Raw genomic sequence first — 21,295 nt, 5'->3', positions numbered from 1 at the left:
ATTTCAATTCCCTTGGCTTACGTGCAGAGTAATCTAGACATGCCGAACCTCCAGCAGGACTCACCAATGGACCTTAACCTGAAATCAAATACACACAATTGACCCTGTTTAACATTCTCTAATGCATTCCTCTGAGTCTGCGGCATCCGCTCAGCTAGGTTCCTTAGCCGACTCCGATACTTCTACTGTCGTCACCAAGAGGCGTCCTATCCCTCGAAAAGGCCATACCAAGTCTCGGGCAGGTTGCTCTAGTTGCAAACGGAGAAGAGTAAAATGCGACTTGACCACACCAGAATGCGGTGCCTGCGAGCGCTTAGGCCTGGAGTGCGAATACCTGAATAAGACCAAACATGGTAGTCAAAACTCAGCGGTTGTCATCTCACAACCACTGCGAACTGACCCGGTTATGTTCGATTACAATGATCTGAACTTCTTTCGACATTTCCTCTTTGAAGCCTATCCTCCTCTGCCCATAGATGGATTCACAGTGTGGCAAATGGCCTCACAGCGTTCACATTCAGTAAGCGAATGCCATGATTATTATCGGTTGTGTGACTAACACGCAAAAGTACGATTTCTTACTGCACTCTATGCTTGGACTTGGAGCATCTCATCTAAGTTTACTAACACCTCATGGGTATGAGAAAGCGGCATTGAAGCATCGAGTTCTTGCTATTAGTGCCTTGAATAAGCACCTTGCAAAACCTGGTCTCACCAATCAAGACGCCGAAGCAGCTTTTGGGGCGATGCTTAACTTGACCTTTCAATCTGCGTATATGAACGACGGGCTCGTAGACTTTCTCACGATGGTCAGAGGTTGTAAGTTAATCCTCAGTAAACTTTACAGAATTAACCTTTGCTCACTTTCAAAGGCTGGCTCGTCGGTACACAACCTTATGTCGATCTAGATCATACCATCTTCAAGACATTCGGGCGTGTAAGTTACCTCGAAAGAATTAAGGCTCTAATACAAGATGGCCATGAAACGAATCATTATCTGGATAAAGTTATTGCCGAGGGATTTTGTCAAAGTGTGCAGAAGCTTGGTCCGCTGTGCCACAGCGTTGCTGAGTTAAAATACTTAGCCCATATGCAAAGAATCGCCACTCTAGCATCTACAAACCCTGCAGAAAGTTTGTCTCCCGTATAATTTGGTTGAAAGATTGCTAATTCTTAGGCTACCATGAGCTCACATTCCTGTATGATGGGCTTGGAAACCTAAGCAGTAACGACTTTGCTTCGTTCATCGACCCCACGAATCATGCTTCACAGCTCGTTATCCTGCACATGCTGGTTCTTGAGTTTGTCATGAGCAGGAAATCAGTCGAAGGAGACAAGAGATCAGCATTGGGGAAGAAAGGTTACCACTGTAGAAAGGCAATGTCCAAGGTCTGGGTGCAGCAGATTCTCCGAAAGCTTCCTGTTGAGTACTACGAATATGGCGAATGGCCCCTGAGGTTCATCAACAGTCTCAATTACTCGTTTGACGACGAAGACCAAGTTTGGAAGCCTTTCTTTCTAAGCAATGGTAGAACAGTTGTACCAGCAGGAGAGACGCTTTCTTTAGCTGTAATATAGCTTTGGAGTCTACAAACACTACTGGGCGTAGTCACGTCTCTAAGACAACTGAACTACTACTACCAAACTAGCCAACCCAACCCAAATCCGTCTTTCTGCTATTCAGCACAATCTCGGAAAGAATGTTGACGAAACACCTGTCAGAATCTCCGTATACTCTTGGTCAACTGGTCGCCCATACAAAGACTATTTGTGCCCCTGAGCAAGCTCGATGGTATCTTCAGTCCGAACAGACTTATGCCGGCCGCCATTTCTTCCAAGATATCGACTTGGGTGGTAGAAACAAAAGATACCTATAGCACCAGCCATCGGCAAGCTTTCGAAAACCCAGAAGAGCCACTCATGGCTGAATGCATATGTGTCTCTCCCTCCAGCAAACTCAACAACACGAAAGATGCAACGGGCCTATCAAGTTAGCTTGCGTTGCAACAATGTTTAGGACACCTACCATGATCAAGATACTCGAGATGTAAACTGCAAGGACAACTTTCTGCCAACCTCTGGGTGCATCCTCAACAGCCATACGAAGAGCAAGAACATGAAAGCGCCTAAACACGCAAAGGAAAAGAGAGAAGGCGGCGAGTTGAAATACCAACCCGACTATGAGAACCTTCACCCCAATCCTCTCCATCTCTCCTTGCCAGTTATCCGAACTTGCGATACCAGAGCCGCTGCCTTGAATGAGAAAGGCGATTACATCGCAGAAAACAAATATCGGGGTAAGGCGACGGCCTGGAATTCGGAGGATGCGGTGATGGGACGGAGGAAGAACGGCGAGGATCAGACGGCTAATAAGAAGGTAATTTCCAGCAGCAATAAGGACCGGAGCGAGAACCGTGTAAGTGAGCGTTAAGACAAAAGGCGTCTGCCGTGTTCGTTAGAAATGAGAAGAGACTCAACAGTAAAGGACCAACGTACTATCTCTGACTGGTTTTGAACAGAATGGATTCTGAGACTATAAGCAGCAACTTCAATGGCTGAGCCTATAACTACGACAATGAAGTACCAGGCTCGGTACTTGATCAGAGTGAGATATGCAATGGCAAGGAAGATTATGCCATAGACAACAGTACCAACCACAGCAAGTGGGAAGGATGGATCATACATCCAGATGGACTCTTGATCTTGCATATTGATTCAGTTGTTCGAGCACTTAAAGATGGTATGAGAATATTGATATTCGTATAGATCGCTGACTTGTCTTGCTATGATCATCCTTCTCTCATCATCTAGCATCAAATCTATATACATTTTTACAATAACGAGGCCACGAATTTCATCATTTCTGAATGCGACGAATACGTCGACAAGGTTAGAGATGTCGTTACCCGAGTTTTTAGATGCTTATCCCAGTGTCAGGGAAGACTTTGGTTGGTTGTCAGATTCCCTAGGTTGCGTGGCCCTGGAGATCGAATGCGATCAATACGAGACGACTTAGACGGCAACCAATTATATAGAGATCCAACAATCAAAATGTCCTCGTTTGGATGAGTAAGATGAATAAGAACATGGAAGGTTTTTCAGGTTATAGTTAAGCTTATTTTACAAGGGTGGCTTTGTTTTATTCACTGTCATGACTGCTAACCTAGACCTGCAAATTAATGTCACCAGTTACTGACTAGACCAAGATTCTATGAACAGCTCTGAATGGCACACTGCTTCTGACAGCCTCGGATCATAACACAATTTCGACACGGGAAAAGGGATCGGCACAAGGAACCAAGGCATCGGGAGCCGAGGTGACGTTGACCCTCACGAGATGAGGGCATTCACATGGACACATAGCAGTTGCAAGATTCTCGTACGTGTTGTTCATACCTCAAAACACCACATGATGCTATCTCAATATTGACAGCTGTAGGGATTTCTCATGATCGAAAGGCGTGTGAGACAAGAGTGTACTCAGACTCTGACTTGAACGATTGAGGCAGATGATTAGGGTCGGAACGCCATCATGGCTTGAGAAGCGTGACCTAAATATTGGTCACGCAAAAGGGAATAATTTTTATTCTATTCGACTTCTCGGTTCATTTCCTTAGCGAGTGTAAACAGGCGCTTAGATCTGAGGCTGAGACATAGTCTGATTGCTCCAGAGTCAGCAAGACATGTGAGTTAGACTTGGGCAGAGACAATGAAGTTATCCTGTCTTCTTTGTGTATCCATGAGCGCCTCAGCAGGTAGTCTCACAGCGGCGGAGCGTTGTACTGCCACCCGCCAGCCGCAGTTCTCTAGCGCACTGTGGCTATTGGATCGTATGTTGTAAATTTATCTCACCTCCCGTCAATTAATACACGGTGCTCCGTTATCGTGGCTTACCAGGAAAGGGAAACGGGCCGTCAATGTGAATTGTGCCCCCCCAAAGTGCCTTCACCGATGTTCTGAGTTCGAGGGTGATTATTCTCGCTGTGAGACTCAGAGATGAATGGGGTACCATTGTCGCTGAAGGGTGTATGTGAGTCAGTTGAGGGTTTGTCGATGTTGCATTAATGCGGGCGAGATGCTGTACATTTGGATGTAAGTGATAAGTGACTGGCCGTGGGGACCAAGTTGAAGACGGTGAACAATGGAGATAAATTATTAAATAATTGAACAATTAAATGGAAACTATCTGGCATAGGCATTACTAACTAAAGACTGATATTCAAATCAGTGGAAAGTGTATTCTGACAAATTCTACACTAATACGTCAAGCTCGTGAGTTGGTAAAGATACCTTAGAAAGTGAATTGCCAAGTCAGGGCGTCGTGTGGTTTGCATGATCACCACCAGATCTACCGTTTGAACCGTATCGACTGCCGTTGAAGATAAAATAAATAAAAAGAGCCAATAAATAATTCGCATTCATTTTAAAATCCGTAAAACAAATAATCACAAACGGTACAGCACCTATTCTGCCCTCAACCACACAGCACCGGGTCCCCGGGCCTCACCGCCCACTGTGGTCGCTTTAACAGGCCTTGCACGGTCATATGGGCACTCAACTTGCTTCGTTGTCATCCCATCCTCCACTCCCTCATAAACAAAGGTCTCTCGGCATCCATCACTTTCACTCTGACGCGCACACCCACCCACCATCTCTAATAATAAAGAGAGGCCTGTCGATTCATACCATAAACCCCAACGTATAACAAACAAAGGTGGATGTCTCTTGCTTCCCCGGGCTTACATGAGACACTCTCCAAATACAACACCAGAAAAACAATAACTTACAGACCTCCATTTCTCATGTTTCAACCCGCTTGTCGCACTCTCTGGCCCTTCTGCTTGCCTATCACGGGTCAACAAACAGCGCCCTCATATGCGACGAGCCGTTTTTGAAGAAGGAAAAAGAAACTTCTCAAAGACATTGCATTACATGACGGATGGGTCTACCAAGTAATCAACTTCCATCCTCATAATGGCTTGCTTTGTCCTACATGCAATGCTACGTGATGACCAAGGCCCATCAATGCACGGCTGTCAAGTGTCAATGTCAATTGATGAATCTAGTGACTTCTCATCTAATTTCTTCTTTTTTTTTTATTGCTTCTTTGTTGCGGTCAAGTAGCCACGTTCTCTGTCTGGTGCTCACCAGATCACAATCAAGTTTGGCTGATGGCCTTTCTTCTGGTGCCACGACATCACCGCCTCGTATTGTGATATAGCCATATTTATCACATTGACTACCTAGGTGTTCCTTCATCGTCTGATTTGTTTTCAGGCCCTCACAGCGGCTCATCTTGAGATTATCGGGCAGCATCACGGACCCCTACTCATGAATCGATTCGTACATGGCCAAGCTCTGTCATTAATAAACTTGTGGTAGATCTCAGCCACCACGGCTTGCAACATGCACGCCTTTAGCCTGAATCCCTGCTGATGACTCCCGAGTCCTATTGTCCAGGCATTATGCTTGATTATTGATAACTTATATCTCGTAAGTAACGTACCGTTCACCGACGTCGATCTGTCAGCCACAGCCCCCACGAAGCGCAACCCGTGACTTGTCTCGAACGGGCATGTCAATAGATCTTCTCTCATCTCTCATTCATATTGTGAACTTGTCGATATTGCTCCAATCATCTTGACCCATTATCTCACGAGAGACGAATGTCCAAACGGACGGCCTTCCGGGCGCTTCATGTACTTCCCCGTCTGCAAGCAGGAAAACCAGGCAAACCCGATCGTCGATGCGGGGGTGATCTTGGGGAGGGACTACAGGCGATAGTTTGCTTCTCTTGTGTGTAAGACAGCGGCAGACGCAGCTGTAGGAGCTGTTACAGTCACCTCCGTCGAGTCAAACAAATATGGCCTCGTCTTATGTGAGTGTCGTCCTCGTGGACCGTCTTGTGCACATGAAAGCTGGAGCAACATTGTACTGTAACACAGGTGGCTGGCTTTGACATTGACAGACCAAAGCTCAAGTGCCAAGGGTCGATGTAGTTAAGCCTTCGCGGGTTTCCCCTGAAAGACACGCATGTTGGCTTTGTTTACAAGATCTTGGAGGAATTTAAATTAATTAGGACGTGTACTCCTTTTCCCTTTCTTTGTTCTTAAACGGCGACACAGGTACTCATATAGGATGACCGTCTTTTAGTGGACGAATATTTGAGCGAATGAGATATAGAAGAGCTTATAGAAAAGCTTGGTATTGGCTTGAATTTTTTCATTGGATTTCTTCATCAGTTCTTGCATCTGCATGAATATAATTAGGTGCAATGACTGGGCAGGCTACGAAGCTGGTTTCAGCTGGTGAGACTGCATCTCTTCTTCCAAGGTTGAGTCATCATGAATTAGTAGACAGTAAAATGATATGAAGTATGAGTCAATACAAAAACTATATCAATCATCGAATAGGAAATTGGCAATCTCAGTTGAATGTCTTCATATGGAAATGGCAGTGACGCCCCATGAGTCACCGTCGATTTCGGGTTAATGAATTTGATTCTGCTCACGTAAGGAATCAACCCCAGAGACAGTGGAGAAGCTCGCCACTCCATCAACATCACGATAAAAACATAACCGTCTCTCCATTTCCATTGATATCCCAGTTACACATCATAGCCATTATTTTGAGGCTGCACAGTACCGTTCTTTCCTTGCGTGGAGTTTGGGTTCATTTCGCCTCAATCGTTAGCTATCACCTTCAACCACCACCAAAATACCACCATCATACGGCCAGCAACAGCCCACTTCTAAAAACGTCATGATCTCTACCAAAAAGTCAGGCTCGCCACAGACCCGTAAACAGGCGGTGGCTGAAGCCTCTTCTTCTCGAGTCGTCCCAAAGCCTGTGCCAGATTCGCAGACTCAGGATCCTAGGACATATCAGATCGATCAGCTGCGGCGACGCTATTCGCCAAAGGAGACCACCGCACCAGACGGTGCGACTTCATTGTTGTTCAAGATTAAGCCCTCGGATCCTGACTTTCCATTTGAGTTGGCTGCCCTCGAGTGTGATCTCCGTGTCCCGCAGGCATATCCGGATGAGAAGCCGGTGCTGCATGTGAAGAACAAGGACATCCCAAGGGGTTTTGGTATCAATATCGAGAGAGGATGGGATGGGCTCGTGGAGGAGAGACCCGGAGCTACGTTGCTCGCTCACACACGAGAGTTGGACAAGAATTTGGAAAGGTTTCTGTCTGAGCAAAAGGCCGAGACAGTCAAGCTCGTGACTTTTAGAGACACGAGGCACGTGGAGGTACAAAAGCCTCAGACAAACGAGCCAGTGCAGCCCAAGCAGGTCTCTGAGCCAACTCCGCCAAAACCTGCTCCCACGCCCTTTAAGTACGTTCCAGAGCCGTCGTACACAAGAGACGAAATCGCCGCTGCAAAGGAACGGCGTGCTCTTGAGATTCGTCAGCTCGAGGCGCGTATGAAGAGGACACCCGAGTATCGCCGTTCTCCTGATGGCGTCGTGTACACGCTGCCGCTGCAACCACTGAAGCGCTCGGAGCTTCCGCCAGGACTGCAATCTGTCAGGAGTCTTCACTTGATTATTCCGCTGATTTATCCCCTGCAGAACCTCCGCATTCAGCTCAATAATGTCGAGCCTGAAGATGCGGAGCCTGTGGAGGACCTTTTCTGTGAAAAGGCAGCTGAGCAACAGCAGATGTCTCTCATGAGTCATCTCAACTACCTCGCACAAAACATCCACAAACTGGCGAAGCAAGCACAGGCACAGGCACCCAAGGCCGAACCAGCAGCGCCAGTACCTGAAGATCAACCCCAAGATACAAAGGAAACATTGTCAAAATCTGAAGATAGCCATATTCAGGTGATCCCACGACCTCCCGAGTGGAACCACGTCGATGGAGATGAATCTGAAGATAGCTCCAGTTCTGATGATGCTGATGAAGGCGGTGCTGTGTTAGAGAATGAGGAGAAGGAACCACAGGTCGCCATGCCAGGTGAAACCCCTGAGCGTGGTACCATGTTGTCGTTTCCGTCTATTGAGTTGCACGGTATTGAAATACTTCAGCTCTCCATCTTGGGTATCAGTGTGAAGTGCGAGCGATGCAAGACGGTCAACGAGGTCACGGGCCTAAAGCCTGACGTCGAGAAGACGTCGAGCTGTAAGAAATGTGCAACAGCGTTTGCCGTCAAGTATCGACCTACGCTGGTTCATGAGCATTCTACTAGGGCTGGGTTCCTTGATCTCGCTGGGTGTAAAGTGGCAGATATGCTCCCCAGCACCTTTGTCCCAATCTGCGAGAGGTGCTCTACTCCAGCTCCTGGTCTTGTTTCAGTACGGGGCTCATCCGTCACCAATGTCTGCCGAGACTGTCATGGTCATTTCACTTTCAAGATCCCTGAAGTCAAGTTCCTCTTCATCACGCCTGGTTCGCGCCCTCCACCTACCGCAGGGCCGCGGCGGAAGCAGGAGAAGCTGGGTCTTCACGCGGGAGAGCAGCTCCCAAACAAAGGCGCATGCTCGCACTACCGAAAGTCCTACCGATGGTTCCGTTTCTCATGCTGCAGCCGGGTTCATCCCTGTGACAAGTGCCATGATGATCAGGAAGATCATATCAACGAATGGGCCAACCGCATCATCTGCGGCTGGTGTAGTCGCGAGCAAAACTATTCTTCAGCAGTTGAGGCGTGTCGATACTGCGGCCGATACCTGATAGGCAGAAAGGGCCGGGGATTCTGGGAGGGTGGGAAAGGGACTCGCGACAGGAGAATGATGAGTCGGAAGGATCCGAGAAAGTACAAGAGGATTGGTGGTTCGGCAGCTAAAGACAAAGAGACCTAGAATAGGCCTTGGCTGGCGGTTCTTTGTCACAGCTGAGAGGCGCGCCAGGCTGAAGCTTTCAGAGTGAGTGTACTGTACATTAGCTGTCAGCTTGGATGTAACCCCAGATCAGCTGAACGATAATGCTCATTGCCACTGATCATCTATGCCTTTCTCAGCGGTTACGAGCCGCCAGTATTTACACTTCGTGTAGGTCTGTAACCATGGCGATAATAGAAAAAGTTTGTCACCGTCTCGCAAATAAGAGTACCCAATCTTTGGACATGTGAAACGTGTGAAGAGTGGGGGTTACGCAGCCCATTTGTGTGCATCCTGATTCTATTCCCGTCGGTATCTCGCTGTAGCGACGATATGATTTGAAGATGTGGGAATGGAGTGTCACATTGAGTTACGAGGCGTTTGTGTGGGAGTAAATGGCGGCAATTGGTGGGGAGGTTGTTATTGGTGATTATTATTATGTTGAGGAGAAATAAATGGCTGAGAATAAAGAATAAATAGGCAAATAAGATCTGAGGATTAAATTGATACCTAGTAATTGGTTTCTGTTACATCCAGTCGGAATGGGTGGGATGGTGATTGTAGTCAGCACAATGCTTAACGAATACTTACGAATATCTTGATAAACTACCTATGGAGTATGGGCATTCGAGAAGGGCCTTTCTATTTAGCGATACGGCAAATTTATCGGGAGATACTGTGATGAATTCTGTAGCGCAAATTGAATCATTTGTCTTGTCTTGTCTTGTCTTGTCTTGTCTTGTCTTGTCTTGTCTTCTGTGTGTTTGTTGCGTGGATTCATATGATCTGAATGACGATACATTGGCAATTAACCCCCATAATGATCATGCTGATGTATTTAAATATTGATTGGATGCAGAGTTTTCAGGGTGTGTATTGAATGAAGTCGTACTCAGCCGTTGGATATCACGCAATTCTTCATCACTCTGCCATTACATACTGCAGGGCATGCGCTGTAATGCTGCAACTCACATGCATCCTGCGAACTACTGTTAGCATGTGAAGGGAGGGACTTTTCTCAGCGGTATCGGACGATATATCCAAGATATTGCTTATATTGGCGACATCGGATGTGATGGAGGTTGCGACGTGACGTGCTGCGCGGGATCGGTTATGGTTGGGGATGGGAGCGTGGGATGTGGTGAGATAATTTGATAAGATAGATAACAGATGAATGTTCTTCTGGAAGCTGAAGTCGAGTCACGCGTGAAGATGCAAGTAATGTTAAACTTGTTTAGGCATAACAAGTTGTGTCTTGCTGATGCTAATGCTCTGAGCATGACAGGACGACCAACGGTATGCAGGTACTCAATACTATAGCGCAAGGCGCCGAAGAATATGGCCCACGATTTAAGCAATAACGAACCAATGCCTGAGCCGTGTCAAAGCACAATGGAAGTAGAGTTGAAGCCATCGCCAAACAAAGTGATTCGATAACCAATGCAATGCTGTGGCGTACCAGTTTACCCCACAGTCCACTCTGAATCATGGATGGACCCTTGTAAAATGCATCACAGGACATGTTCTAGCTTTTCGAGCTGAGGTGTATTCCTGGCTTCTAGAGGAATATTGAAACAAACACAGACTTGTCGGCCCTGACGCCTTGACAGGAGAGCGTACTGTTTGCTTCACTCCCCTTTCTTTGATACTTGGCCGAGTAATGAAAGAATGAAAGAGGCGCGCCTGAATGACCACGGATCAACGGACAGACGCGCCGGACCGTCGCTGGCGCCCATCACGGGACCTGATAATGGCTTGACGGGGAAGAGACCCGTCGTTAGTTTAGTGTACTGTGAAACTCGAGAGAGAGTCAGTTAAGGTGAAGCCAGGTCAGATCATGTCAGGGCAGAGTTAAATGGCTTTGACTATGGCTTTGTGAGAGGTATTTGGCACAAAGCTTCAATTCATCTTGGGCTCAGCCAAATACTCTGGTCACACCCTCTCTCTAACATTCCGCCTGTTCCCTTTGTTGTCGAGTATCACTTAACAAACAGATGACCTTGATATGAAACGACTAAATACATCAATCATCTCGGTCAACCTTGTTAGCATAGTTTGGGTTTGGCTTCATGTCACGGACACGGCCACGGCGGCCCCGGAGACCAGACAGACTCACACGTGCGCCATGACCCCCATCCTTCATCCAGGCTTCATCCCATGTCTATCATGCCTTTCAGGCTCCTCATCTCATTGTCCCTGTGCCAAGCAAACGTTCCCGACTCAGGCTTGCCCCCCCCCCCCCGGGTCCTCTTCCGGCGCCAGGGAGGCCCCTGGAAGTGACTGACAGGGGAGCCTAAGCCCTTCTAGAAGGTCAAAGCAGGCATGATATCGTGGGTTGATGCCCAGTGGTTTATTTATTAGACAAATAATAATATTTCATTCCATTTTATTATTTTAGTTGATTTGTTTATACGGTGGTTTATTCCATGGCTGCTAAACGGTGACCGTTTACTTGCAAGATTCTCAATTGGAGTTGATAACGGGTGATCCCGATACTGCGTTAGTTACCTATGGATAGTGATCACAATTGGTTCTGCCATTGGTTTCCGTCTACAGACTCTACACCACATCATCCATTCCTATCTCGCAGTGACTGAATATGGAGATGCAACTGATATTCAATTGATTCACCGTTTCCCAACTATCTCCGCCATTAGATCGGACGTAAAGACTTCAGATTCACCATTGAAACCAATTCGCGTCCCAGAACCTTTTAGCCTAAATTCATCGTCCTGGCGTCGATAGTTGCTTGTCTATGGCCCCCAACCTCAATCTTCAACTCGCCTCCCTGATCTGATGATATTTACCGAGCTGCACTCTGCACGCCGGGACTCTCAACCCATGGCCCCCGCTATCGCATCTCAACTGCTGTCGGAGGTTAACCCGTGAAACCGTTAACCCCAGGAGGAATTTTTGCATCGGTAACGAATAAGCGAATTCCTTGGCTTCAGCGGATACCGTGATTGGATCTTATCAACACAGTTGCTCCGTCAAGACAACAGGGCATGGGTATAATAAAAAGAATGGCGTGGACTTGGGCTTTGATCCTTGGGAGTGGGCTCAAACGATCGACGAGACTCATCTCGACCCTTGGCTTCGCTTCCCATTGTCTTGGAACTCCATCAATATCGCGGCTAAAGCAAGGGGTACGTGTTGGGCATCACCAACAGACGAGCATCCGCATGGCTATTTCGGGACGAATAAAGCACCGGAGCTCTAGTTTGATTGCTCCGTAGCCTTATGGAGAATCTTGCCTGAGAAACAATGCCAGACCCGCCCTATCGCGGTATCCGAGAAACGACTTTCCGGCATCAGCTCTGCACTGACTGGGCCATCCGAATCATCTGGAAGTTTCGGGCACCTTGCGAACAGACACAGGATCAAGGCTAAGCCGGCCAAGATGCTACCTGTCATCCAGAGACACTGCAGCGCTTTCGCCACAGCGTTCATCATGTGTTCGTGTTGGCCAAGGCTTCCATGTTCGACAGAGGCTTTGATCATCTTCAAGGCATTGCTGATCTGAGCTGTGTCGAGGCCTAGCTTCCCGAGCTCTTTTTCCAGCTGAACGGAGAAGACCGCGATACCAATGGCTATTCCCATGCATTGGCCCATCGTTCGAAGCAGATAGATCATGCTGGTTGCATGCCCAGCATCCCGGTCTTCGACTGTGGCTTGGACACCAATATTCATGACTGGAATAAGCAGGCCTATTGCGATGCCCAGGAATAAGGTCATGATCAAGATCACCCACGTTGGGGTATCCTTGTTAAGAATTGTCATAACTCCAAACATGGTGACCATAAGAGCCCAACCACCAAGCAAGAAGCCCATGTATCGTCCTGTCCTGTACGCCACAATCCCTACTACAGCCGCCATAGGAGCAACAGTGATAGTAGCCGGAAGTGCCCATACACCAGCCATAAGCGGTGACTGGCCTTTGATGCCAAGAAAGTAGACGGCAAGATAATATAGGACCATCCACATGAGAATGCCGTGGATAGTCGCACTGGTAAACTGAAGGACTGTCGATCGATGTCGGAACAAGCTCTTTCGAAACATAGGCTTTTTTGTCTTCTTTTCATAGAATCCCAGCCCTAGGAAGGCGAGGAACGAAACGATTAGAGGAACGATTACCGCCGCTGACTTCCAGGGGAAGCGTGAACCACCCCAAGTCAAAGGGAGTAAAAGACTGACACTGGCGATGATATATAAGAGAACCCCTACCCAGTCGAGGTTCTTGATAAGACGCAGGTTCCGCTTCCCTTTGTCATATCCTAGGAGAAACATGGCTCCTATCAGGCTACTTCCAAGCAATGGAAGGGTACACCAAAAGATCCATCTCTACGACGATTAGTATCAGGTCGTGTGGTATGGTAATAAGGATACATACCCATTGGGAGTCTTTGTTCTGAACAACAGCTCCTCCAATGAGGGGTCCAGCAATAGTTCCAAGGGCCCAAGAGACATGCTGATACGACATCCATCGCGAACGCTCACGGATCGCGAACATATCGGCGTGAATTATACCCGACAATGCCTGAGGTCCTCCTGATCCAATTCCTTGTACAGCTCGACCTGCAAGAAGCATTATGCTGCTTTTTGCAGTGCCGCAGAGAACCGTTCCAGTGATGAAGATGACGAGGCCTGCCATGTACGCTGGCCTTCTGCCGACAACATGTGCGATTTCGGCAAAGATAGGCTGGGCTATAGCTGTCGCCAACAGGAACACGGAGCCCATACTCAGGCTTTCGGAAAAGGATGCTTTCAGTTCTCTTGCGAGTGACTGGATCTGTGTTGGTGATGGCTTCACAACTGGGAGGGGTAACTTACAGGAAGGACAACGCAGATGCAAGTCGCATCGAATGACTGGACAAGAGAAACCGTATTCATCACAAGCAGTATGCTCAGCTTGCGAATATGGCTGAGCTCTAGTTTATCTCCATGTTGTTCTTGGACTTGGTCTTGAGAGGCAAGAGGTGCACCGCCCTCCTCGATCTTTTCGGACATCGCGTTTGCTACGATTGAACGGTTGTAAGGATGAAAGAAATTAAATTACGACAGCTCACACAATATTTCTGGACTTTATAGGCAGGTCAATCAGCCAATACCTCCATGACAAGAGCACGTAAAGTTTAGGGCTTTTGTTTATCAAAAGTTAAATAGGTAAACAAGGACAGATGTAATCACGGGGACGAGGGGGCCTTCATCTTTACACACTCATCCGCCAGAGAAATGTTCCTCAAAAGTTTTCTACGATTCTTCAGAAACAACAGCCATGGAACACCTTAACGGCCCGGTGATTCTTTCTGGATTCCTCATGTCCAGTGTTGTTTACTGGCATGTTTACTTCCTTGTTGACTACCTCCTCCACAAGTATGCCCCAACCGTTCACGGACGACTCAAGCGCGAAGACGAAATACGGAAGCTTATGCCCCTCGTAATCACACTTGTTCGAATGGCCTTCGGACTTGTTGTGACTCTGCCGTCCTGTATTCAAGCTGCGAGAACTACACCATGGGGAGTCGATCAGCCCCTGAACAACGCAGGGAAAGTCTGTGTTGTATCGCAGCTTGCAGTGTGGTCCAACGAGTTGCCTCAGGCACGGTTCTACTCTATGGAGCTGTTCGTACACCATATTCTTTGTCTTGTTGCGACAGCCAACATCATTCTTTCGCCACCGATACACCAAATCAAACCTCTGTACATCTACTTCGGGTCACTGTGTGGTGATATCGGGCCGGGATTTGTCATGATACTACGAATAGCTGGCCATAAGCTCAAGACTTCGAAGCTGTTGTACAATGTTTCCTTGGGATCAACTTTACTGCTGATCTTTTGTCGCATCGGAGGCGCTTTCTACACCCTGACCCACGTCCTCACCGACCCCTATAACCTCGCCGACTGGGTAAGCGCCCTTGGAATCTTGCTCTTTGGGTCCTACTCTACATATACTACGTTTCAACACTTGAGACGCCTCGAGATCATCAGAGTCGACCCCGTGGGATACAAGGTCACCTGCTTCTGCAAATTCGCGGTGCCCATCTCGCACTCGTTACTGGCAGTCGCTTGTAGCGCTACGCTTCTGTCAAGCCTGTTTTTGTATGGAATCTACCTTGGACGGCCCCTGAGGCCTGGTGAAACACATCGACTGTCACTTCACGGTCTTATCGCCGTTGCACTTGGCATGACGGGGGCCTTAATTGCAAGGCTCGCTTACCCGCATAATGCCTCCCGATCTGACCCATGGGGGCGTTTGTACGTCCCGTTTAGCACGATCTTGACAGGCATGTGTATCTCAGGCATCGGCACTTTCACGAACTATACGGACCGCAACACAGTTTTGGCATCGATAGGGGTCAGCGTACCTCTGTTCTTCAGCCTTGCCAGGGTAGCTCAATACTACGCAGCCAAGGATGTAGAAGCAGTGCGTGATGCGAAGCTATCTCCAGGTAACAGCGTTATAAGGAGGCACGTCGAGATTGCCCTTGAACATGCTGTCATATTCATCATCCTTCTGGGGATCTTGATTATCAACCTCCTGAGTCTCCCAGAGGCAGCCCGTCTTTCAATTGCAGCATGCCTTGTCGTGCAGCTTCGATATCATTGGAATATCGTGCCTCTGGCCGCTGCAAATACCCATGGGCTGGCAGGCGTTTTGCTAGCTATCGTCCTCATTGTACTTGAGCCAGGTTTTATTGCTTTTGCCACAACGGGAAGATTCATCCGCCTTGAAAGTTCCTGGTCCGCCATTTTCCAGAACTATCTTCTTCTTGGGGGGACTGTTATGGCTGCTATCTCTGTGCCTAGATCCGAGCCTGTATCAAGGCCATGTGAGACTGTGAAGGAGCCTTGCAGGTCGAAGAGGTTCCATCCTACCACGATCCTCTTCGTCTTCTTCTGCATTTTGCAGGCAATGTTGATTGCGAAGTACATGACTTTCGATGGGAAGACTCCAGAGATTTGTCCTGGTTTTGTGAACTTCCGATCAATCTTTTCAGACGTTTACACTTGGGTGGGCGCACTTCACATGGCTTCATTGCCCGTGGTTGTTTTACGGGAATTGGAGTAGGAGGAGCATTAGGAAACATTAATTTAGCAGGTACCTCTGTTTCAAAGGTTAGAGGTGGTAAGGTAACCAAAGATTTTACTTAGGTCCTTGGTCAAGCTGAACCCTCATGCACTCACCCGTTCTCCTATAATTTGTTCCCTCTCCACTGCTCGTTTGTCTCCATTGCCTGACACCTGCCGGACACTGGCAGCTCAGCCTGGCCTTTTCACCTCGTCACTTAATCAGTGGCTTAGGCAACATATTATTATTCTCCTCTATCCACCCCCTCTCTTCCTTCACCAATTTTTTACTCCCTTCATTTCTGCAGTACGTGACCGAGAGCCTTCCCATTTCTCCCACCTCCTAAACTCTCGTCATGTCGGCCGAACAATCACGGGAGGAAGCTCCTTCGCAGCGGGAGAGAGACCTATCTACAAAGCTCGAAGAGGCGGAGTTGGCCATTCAAGCCAATTCGCGACGGGAACTAAAGCTTCTCGCCGAACTGCTAAAAGCAAAAACAACGCTTCTCGATGAATCCCAGCAGCGCGAGCATCGCCTTTCGACCCAGCTGGAACAAAACACAGCCGGCCTTGATGCATCTCAGAAAAGAGAGAAACAGGCTTTGACTCAACTTGAAAAGCTCACTTCCGAGTTTGAGGCCTTCAAGGAAAATGCTGACGATCCATCGTCGGAGATACTTGAGAAAGAGGCTGCTCTCGTTGCGTCTCGACAGCAGGAAAGACAACTGTCGATGGAGCTTCAAAGTGTCAAGAATGAACTTTCCTCCTACAAAGACAGCCGAAAGCCTATTGAGAGAGAACTTGCGGACGCAAAGAAGGCTTTGGAACAATCGCGAAACTCTGCAACAGAGCAATCAAATCACCTCGATGAGGCCAATAAGAAGGTCCGAGAACTTTCGAAAGAGCTAGAACAGTCCAAACAAAAGATTTCCGACATGAGCAAGGCCAGTGAACAGGCAGACCGTAACTACCAGAGCCTTTGGTCTCGGTACAACAGACTACAGGAATCGAACAAGAACTATCATTATTACCAGCAGTCAACATCCTAACGGCCACCACTCCCATCATCCTCTCAGGGCTTTCGATTCGACGATTCGCCACGAGATAGCAAGCCTATTTTTGACTTCTGCGGCGGAGCGAATCAGCAAGGGTCGCAAGTCAATGTGGCACAGAGGTTCGGAACACCGACATACTCGACGGTCACGTTCGGCACAGTGAGTGCTATACAGCCAGGAGGCTCACGGTCGTTCAGTCACGACGGCAGTTCTCAACCAAAGTCTACTTTCAACAGTTTTAGACCTGCCACACTGAAACACAGTATCCTCTCTAATCCCCCCAATGGCCCTGGAAACCAGAAACGGCAACAAGATGATCAGCTCCAGCAAGCTGCAGCCGATCCCAAGAGACTCAAGAAGGAGACATAGCCTTTCAGAAGGATTTATATCGAGATGAGACCTTCTCAACAAACTGCGAAACTGCGAAACGAATGATTGGTTTCTTTCCCCTACAAGAGACCGGGGCTGGGTGTGCTATACACCAAACCACGCGTATGAAGACATTCCATACAATGTCCATGGTCATTGGACGTCGGGAAGGATGTTGAAAGCCCAAAGTTTTGAGCACCACGGATAATGGAGGAAAGCAAGTTGTAAGGAACACACAGAAGGGCGAAAATATACAGATATGCTGTCGGAATCATGGTTGGGGATTTCAACGATGTTTGAAGGACGACTCAACAGAAACGGTCAATATTTACTGGCATTTGTAATTTTAATGCTTCCTTAAGCCTCAATCTAACGTTATACCGGGAGGCCTTCATAATACACTTAACAGCTCACTTGCTATGATAACGCACTTGCAATCTTACACTCATTTGAACTTACTCTAACAATGTCCCTAAATTGGCATAAAGACATATCGTCTTTTATATTGGCTCATATATCAAGATTACAGCATTTAGCTGTCTCAAAATGACCATACATGAGGATCAAATATAAGAAAGATCTCCGTTTACCCAAGCGAACTGATATTATCACCTCTATTACCTGAACAGCAAGGTTTCTTTGCATCTGCAGAGACTACGGGCTTCACAGTGATAACCAAAGTCCCGATGATCCCTACTTTACTCTTTGAAGCTCCTCGCTTGGAAATATCGTATGTCTCTTGAGCTTGTTCTGAGTTTGATCACCTGGTGATTGACCTTTGGTGATGCAATTGGGGTCTCAGGCTGGCATGGCGATGGTCAAGTTATCAAGACAAGCATTCGCGTTGTATCGTCAACTTGTCGATCCTGCGAGTCATAACATCTTTTCAAAGGCAAACTAACAAGTCAAGTTCCTATAATAGTCGTAAGGAAGTGACATCGCGTGATGACTTGACATCATTGAAGATCGAATCCCTATTGCCGATCTTGTTATGATGTAATGGATGCTTTTGGCGATCCGATCCAGCAAACTTTAGGAACAGTAGAGCCACATTTAACATCGGGGATTGGTTCCTGGCTATTAAGGAAAAGACAATTCAATTGACTAAATCCGCGAGTTGAGCGTTTAAAACATGTTACCATGCGCACTCCTGAGACTGCTCACACCCGGCCAGTTGCCCCTTAGCCCAACAATGGTCCTTAAGAAAGTTGTTGGCTAATAGAAATATTTAAAAATCATTGAAGAGATTCACTAGGTTGGATAGTGGGATTATGTGATTGGTATGATAGTCGTCGTAGCTGTGGTGTGTGATGGCAACCGAATATACTATGCAGAAGTGATGTCTATGGCCTGATCCTCTAGCTGACACCAGGTAGGTTATGCAAATACTTTGCCATATGATCATAAAAGGATGTTTCGTCGATTACGGTACGAGACTTTTACTGAACATCATTTCCATAACTGGCACCGTTAACTGACCATCCCTCAACTTACAGCTATAGTCATCTGAGATCTATATGAGTGTTCCCTCTGCCACCCTCCAGTAACACCACCAGTTTCAGATTAAGCAATAGAAGCATTAAGTATTTGACAAGGTTAAAGTCTCTGACATCATATCAGATCCTTTCTTGACCGAGGTAGCTGAAACGGGGTGTTTCAATGTCCATTTTTGGCATCACATGGGAGTAATTTCCATCAGCGATGATATGTATGTCAACTTTAGGCTGCCACTCGCCTTTCATATGATCGATTTGTTATTACAATTAAACCTTACACCGACTCAAGATCAAGGATGCTCTGACATTATCACATTGTGCGTGCCAACGCATCGACTCGGCCCGTATGCCACCATCCACATGGCCACGGGCCGTGGATCGACACCTCATCTTGTAGTGAATACCACCAACCTTCAGGCACAGCAACTGCTGAAGGGCCGAGAATGTGCTGCTCTGGGGTCCGGGCCCGCGGATCAGACCCTCGATGCATCCGCTTGAATGAGATGGCCAGTATCCAGGTTCTCCGCATCAACCCATCACCAGGCCTCCCGCTCTGACCATCACATGTCGCCTGTCAAACCAAAAGGAGAAGCTGCCATCTTTTATCATCTCCCTCTTTGATTACGGCCCTCCGATCCGATCAGGGTCTTCGTTTGCACGGCAGAGTTTCTCCGTCGGCTGACCCCTACTGTCTTCCCCGGAACCATGGGGGTTGTTCGGCTTCAATTTCAAACCCACGCCAAACCGTTTGTTCGGGAAGTTGGGGAAATCCGGACGAATTTGGGGGTCGAATTGCTCGGGAGGGGGTGGCAACTTGACAGTTGACAGCAAAGCACATGGAAAGCCAATGGCCTGGGAGCTGGAGGCTACCCGTGGCATGATACCATGTCAGCAGGAACAGGGCCCTGCAGGCTATTATGCCTGGTAAAACCTGGGGTCTGGGGTAACACGAGTTTGATATGCACGACCTGCCCGTCTCAGCAGAGGCGCAGCCGGACTGCTGATTACCAGTAAACGATTATTAGTCAAGGACTCTGGATAAGAACTGCATTGATTTGCGTGTTCTGTGATAATATCGTCTTATCAGCCAAGTGCATTGAGAAGTTTACAGCATCAGAAGACACCTTCACCTACACCACCATCAAAAGCCCTCAGCAGTTACACAGATCATATTGGATAGGCATGGGCCGATGAGAGGCTTTTTCTTCGATTGATATGATGGCTTTATGCTAACACCACACTGGTGGTACAGCACACAACCAGACAGCGAGTCTAGGCATTTACTATAGCCATATCTGGCATGTTTTAGTATATCAAATCTTGGCCTCTATAATAGGATGTTGACAATTCAGCCGTTCACGCAAGAATGGTCGACGAGTTGCACATGACAGTCAACTTGGCGTTGTTAACACGACGTCCAGCAATATCAAGGCTGAATTCAATGGCCGTCAATGGTCGACAACGTTCCATCCCCCCAATTTGAATCAATTACCGGCCGCGGCGCAATGGCTTTAAACTCTCGGCAGAAGATACTAAAGAGGGAATATCAACGGCGGCCACTTTGGTGAGTGCGGAGAACTTTCACCACGTGGTACGCTGAAGAAATGGTAGTAGCCTGTAGGTACATGAGATGCCTCCAACACGCAGGAAATTGACATCTGCTTAGGCTAAGCACTAAGGGCGACAGTCAACTAAAGTTACCGAGTCGGCTTCATGTTCGGCAAGTCTAAGCTTCGAGTGGTGTTCTCAAAGGGGAATGAATTGTCGGCATACAATTCATCTAAGGTTTCCGAGACGCGGCTGAACAACCTTCAGCGGAAGCGCAGATAATAGATCGGCCCTCAGGGAGCAAGAAAACTTCTGACATTGAATCAGGGTGCCAAAATAAACTGGTCTAAAGACTTGCTAAGATATACTAAGTTTACCTAAGTCTTTTTTTATCACTTAGATAAGAGGTCCTAAGTTTTCTTGCCTCCCCTTGTCAGCCAAGCCACTCCAACAGATGGAGTCTCACTTGAATCGTAATTCGCATCCTCCACCATCTCCAACTGCAACTGTTATCCCCTCATCGGCGACTCCGTTGATAATGGACCATGAAACGCATGCCCACATGGCGACTATCGATACTGTAGAATCTCATGGCGGACCCATATTGTCGGCTCTGCCTCCTCGTGGCTAGGAATATGACACAGCCACGCGAATTTCACGTGTCAAATATGCCAACGAGTTAGTGAAAGTAAAAAAAGCGATCCATTAATTTGTCATAGCAGCACCGAGGGAATATCAATTACCCTGCCATTGCCGGACCGACAGAGGCGGTAACGGTTCAACTGATATCAATGGCTTTGAGAAGGGCCGCGGCGAGACATGCAAACGGTGATGAGGGTCCCGTCCGAGCAAAAAGGCATTATTGAGGGGCCGAGGAGCGCCGTAGAGTCGCCGACGAACAAGACGATTCTTATCAGTGGAGATGGACGT

At 47.7% G+C, this 21,295-nt stretch overlaps 6 protein-coding genes across 6 annotated transcripts; 4 read left to right on the top strand and 2 right to left on the bottom strand.

Moving 5' to 3' along the window:
• Positions 1 to 116: 116 nt before the first annotated feature.
• Positions 117 to 2,500, top strand: FOXG_06157 (uncharacterized protein). The gene is made up of 4 exons (XM_018384679.1): positions 117 to 520; positions 570 to 819; positions 873 to 1,133; positions 1,178 to 2,500. Exons 1-4 carry the CDS (start codon positions 122 to 124, stop codon positions 1,576 to 1,578), a joined length of 1,311 nt encoding a protein of 436 aa, XP_018241827.1. The 5' UTR covers positions 117 to 121; the 3' UTR covers positions 1,579 to 2,500.
• On the bottom strand, positions 1,765 to 2,709 carry FOXG_06156 (uncharacterized protein; the record flags this gene model as incomplete). The annotated part of the gene is made up of 3 exons (XM_018384678.1): positions 1,765 to 1,983; positions 2,027 to 2,443; positions 2,497 to 2,709. The coding sequence occupies 3 exons, from the start codon at positions 2,707 to 2,709 to the stop codon at positions 1,765 to 1,767; spliced, it is 849 nt and encodes a 282-aa protein (XP_018241826.1).
• Positions 2,710 to 6,464: 3,755 nt separating this feature from the next.
• On the top strand, positions 6,465 to 9,562 carry FOXG_06155 (uncharacterized protein). The gene has a single exon (XM_018384677.1). It carries the CDS (start codon positions 6,763 to 6,765, stop codon positions 8,809 to 8,811), a length of 2,049 nt encoding a protein of 682 aa, XP_018241825.1. The 5' UTR covers positions 6,465 to 6,762; the 3' UTR covers positions 8,812 to 9,562.
• Positions 9,563 to 12,020: 2,458 nt separating this feature from the next.
• FOXG_06154 (uncharacterized protein) lies at positions 12,021 to 13,836 on the bottom strand (the record flags this gene model as incomplete). Its single annotated transcript, XM_018384676.1, has 3 exons — positions 12,021 to 13,170; positions 13,220 to 13,612; positions 13,660 to 13,836. 3 exons carry the CDS (start codon positions 13,834 to 13,836, stop codon positions 12,046 to 12,048), a joined length of 1,695 nt encoding a protein of 564 aa, XP_018241824.1. The 3' UTR covers positions 12,021 to 12,045.
• Positions 13,837 to 14,104: 268 nt separating this feature from the next.
• Positions 14,105 to 15,898, top strand: FOXG_19199 (uncharacterized protein; the record flags this gene model as incomplete). Its single annotated transcript, XM_018399397.1, has 1 exon — positions 14,105 to 15,898. One exon carries the CDS (start codon positions 14,105 to 14,107, stop codon positions 15,896 to 15,898), a length of 1,794 nt encoding a protein of 597 aa, XP_018241823.1.
• Positions 15,899 to 16,253: 355 nt separating this feature from the next.
• FOXG_06152 (uncharacterized protein) lies at positions 16,254 to 16,946 on the top strand (the record flags this gene model as incomplete). The annotated part of the gene is made up of 1 exon (XM_018384675.1): positions 16,254 to 16,946. The coding sequence occupies one exon, from the start codon at positions 16,254 to 16,256 to the stop codon at positions 16,944 to 16,946; it is 693 nt and encodes a 230-aa protein (XP_018241822.1).
• Between the last annotated feature and the right edge of the window lie 4,349 nt (positions 16,947 to 21,295).

Source organism: Fusarium oxysporum, chromosome 2 (assembly GCF_000149955.1).
Source record: "Fusarium oxysporum f. sp. lycopersici 4287 chromosome 2, whole genome shotgun sequence".
Lineage (NCBI taxonomy): Eukaryota > Fungi > Ascomycota > Sordariomycetes > Hypocreales > Nectriaceae > Fusarium > Fusarium oxysporum.
The sequence above is the reverse complement of the archived record's forward strand: the minus strand, read 5'-3'. Positions and strand labels throughout refer to the sequence as shown.